Raw genomic sequence first — 793 nt, forward strand, 5'->3', positions numbered from 1 at the left:
CGCTGCTGCTTCAGTTCCTGCTGCTGGCGGCGTCGCTGTTGTTGAGGTTGTCGCTGCCGCTTGTGCTGGTGCTGCAGCTGCTGCTGGTGCTGCTTCTGGTGCTGCAGCCGGTGCTTCTGCTGGTGCTGCTGCTGGTGCTGGTGCTGCTGCTGGTGCTGCTGGTGCTGCTGCGGCCGTTTCTGCTGCTGTCTCTTCTTCTGGGGGCTGCTGTTGGGGTTTAGTCTCTGGTTTCTCTTCAGCCTCACTGGGTGCCTCTGCCTCTTCTTTTTCTGTTGGTGCTGCTGCTTCTGTTTCCTCTTCTGTCTCTGTTTCTTTTGCTTGTTTTGTTTCTGTTTCTGTTTTCTTTTCTTTTTCTGCTTCTTCTTCTTCGCCTGCTTTTGTTTCCTTCTTTTCCTTTTCTCCTTCTTTCTCTTCCTCCTCTTTCTCTGTCTCCTCTTCAGGTTTCTCTTCTTCGCTCTTTGCTGCCTCTGAGCCCTCTCCCTCTCCCTCTGTCTCCTTTTTGGTTGTTTCTGCTGCTTCCTCGTTGCTCGGCTTGGCGGCTGCAGCACTGGCCTCAGACCCTGCTGCTGCTGCTGCTGTTGTTGCTGCTGGTGGTGTTGGTGCTGCTGTTTCTGTTTCTGTTTTTGTTTCTTTTTCTTCTTCCTCTTCTGTCTCCTCCTCTCCTCCCTCTTTCTCTTCTTTCTGCTGCTGCTCAGCAGCAGCAGCCTTCGGGGCTGCTTCTGTATTTGCATTTGTCTTAGCCTTTTCTTCTGCCTCTTCGGATGAAGCTTTGCTGCTGCTGCTGCTGGCAGCT

The 793-nt window shown here is 53.0% G+C and overlaps 1 protein-coding gene across 1 annotated transcript in view; it reads right to left on the bottom strand.

The window, feature by feature from the left end:
* Nucleotides 1–793, bottom strand: part of EMH_0020900 (uncharacterized protein) — a gene marked incomplete at both ends in the record, with an annotated part of 1,965 nt that overhangs the window by 771 nt on the left and 401 nt on the right. The window contains one exon of the mRNA XM_013501656.1: nt 1–791. Within this exon, the coding sequence (XP_013357110.1) occupies nt 1–791 (791 nt within the window). The remainder of the gene's footprint in view (nt 792–793) is intronic.

Source organism: Eimeria mitis, genomic scaffold, assembly GCF_000499745.2.
Source record: "Eimeria mitis Houghton genomic scaffold, Emh_scaff729, whole genome shotgun sequence".
Classification (NCBI taxonomy): Eukaryota; Apicomplexa; class Conoidasida; order Eucoccidiorida; family Eimeriidae; genus Eimeria; species Eimeria mitis.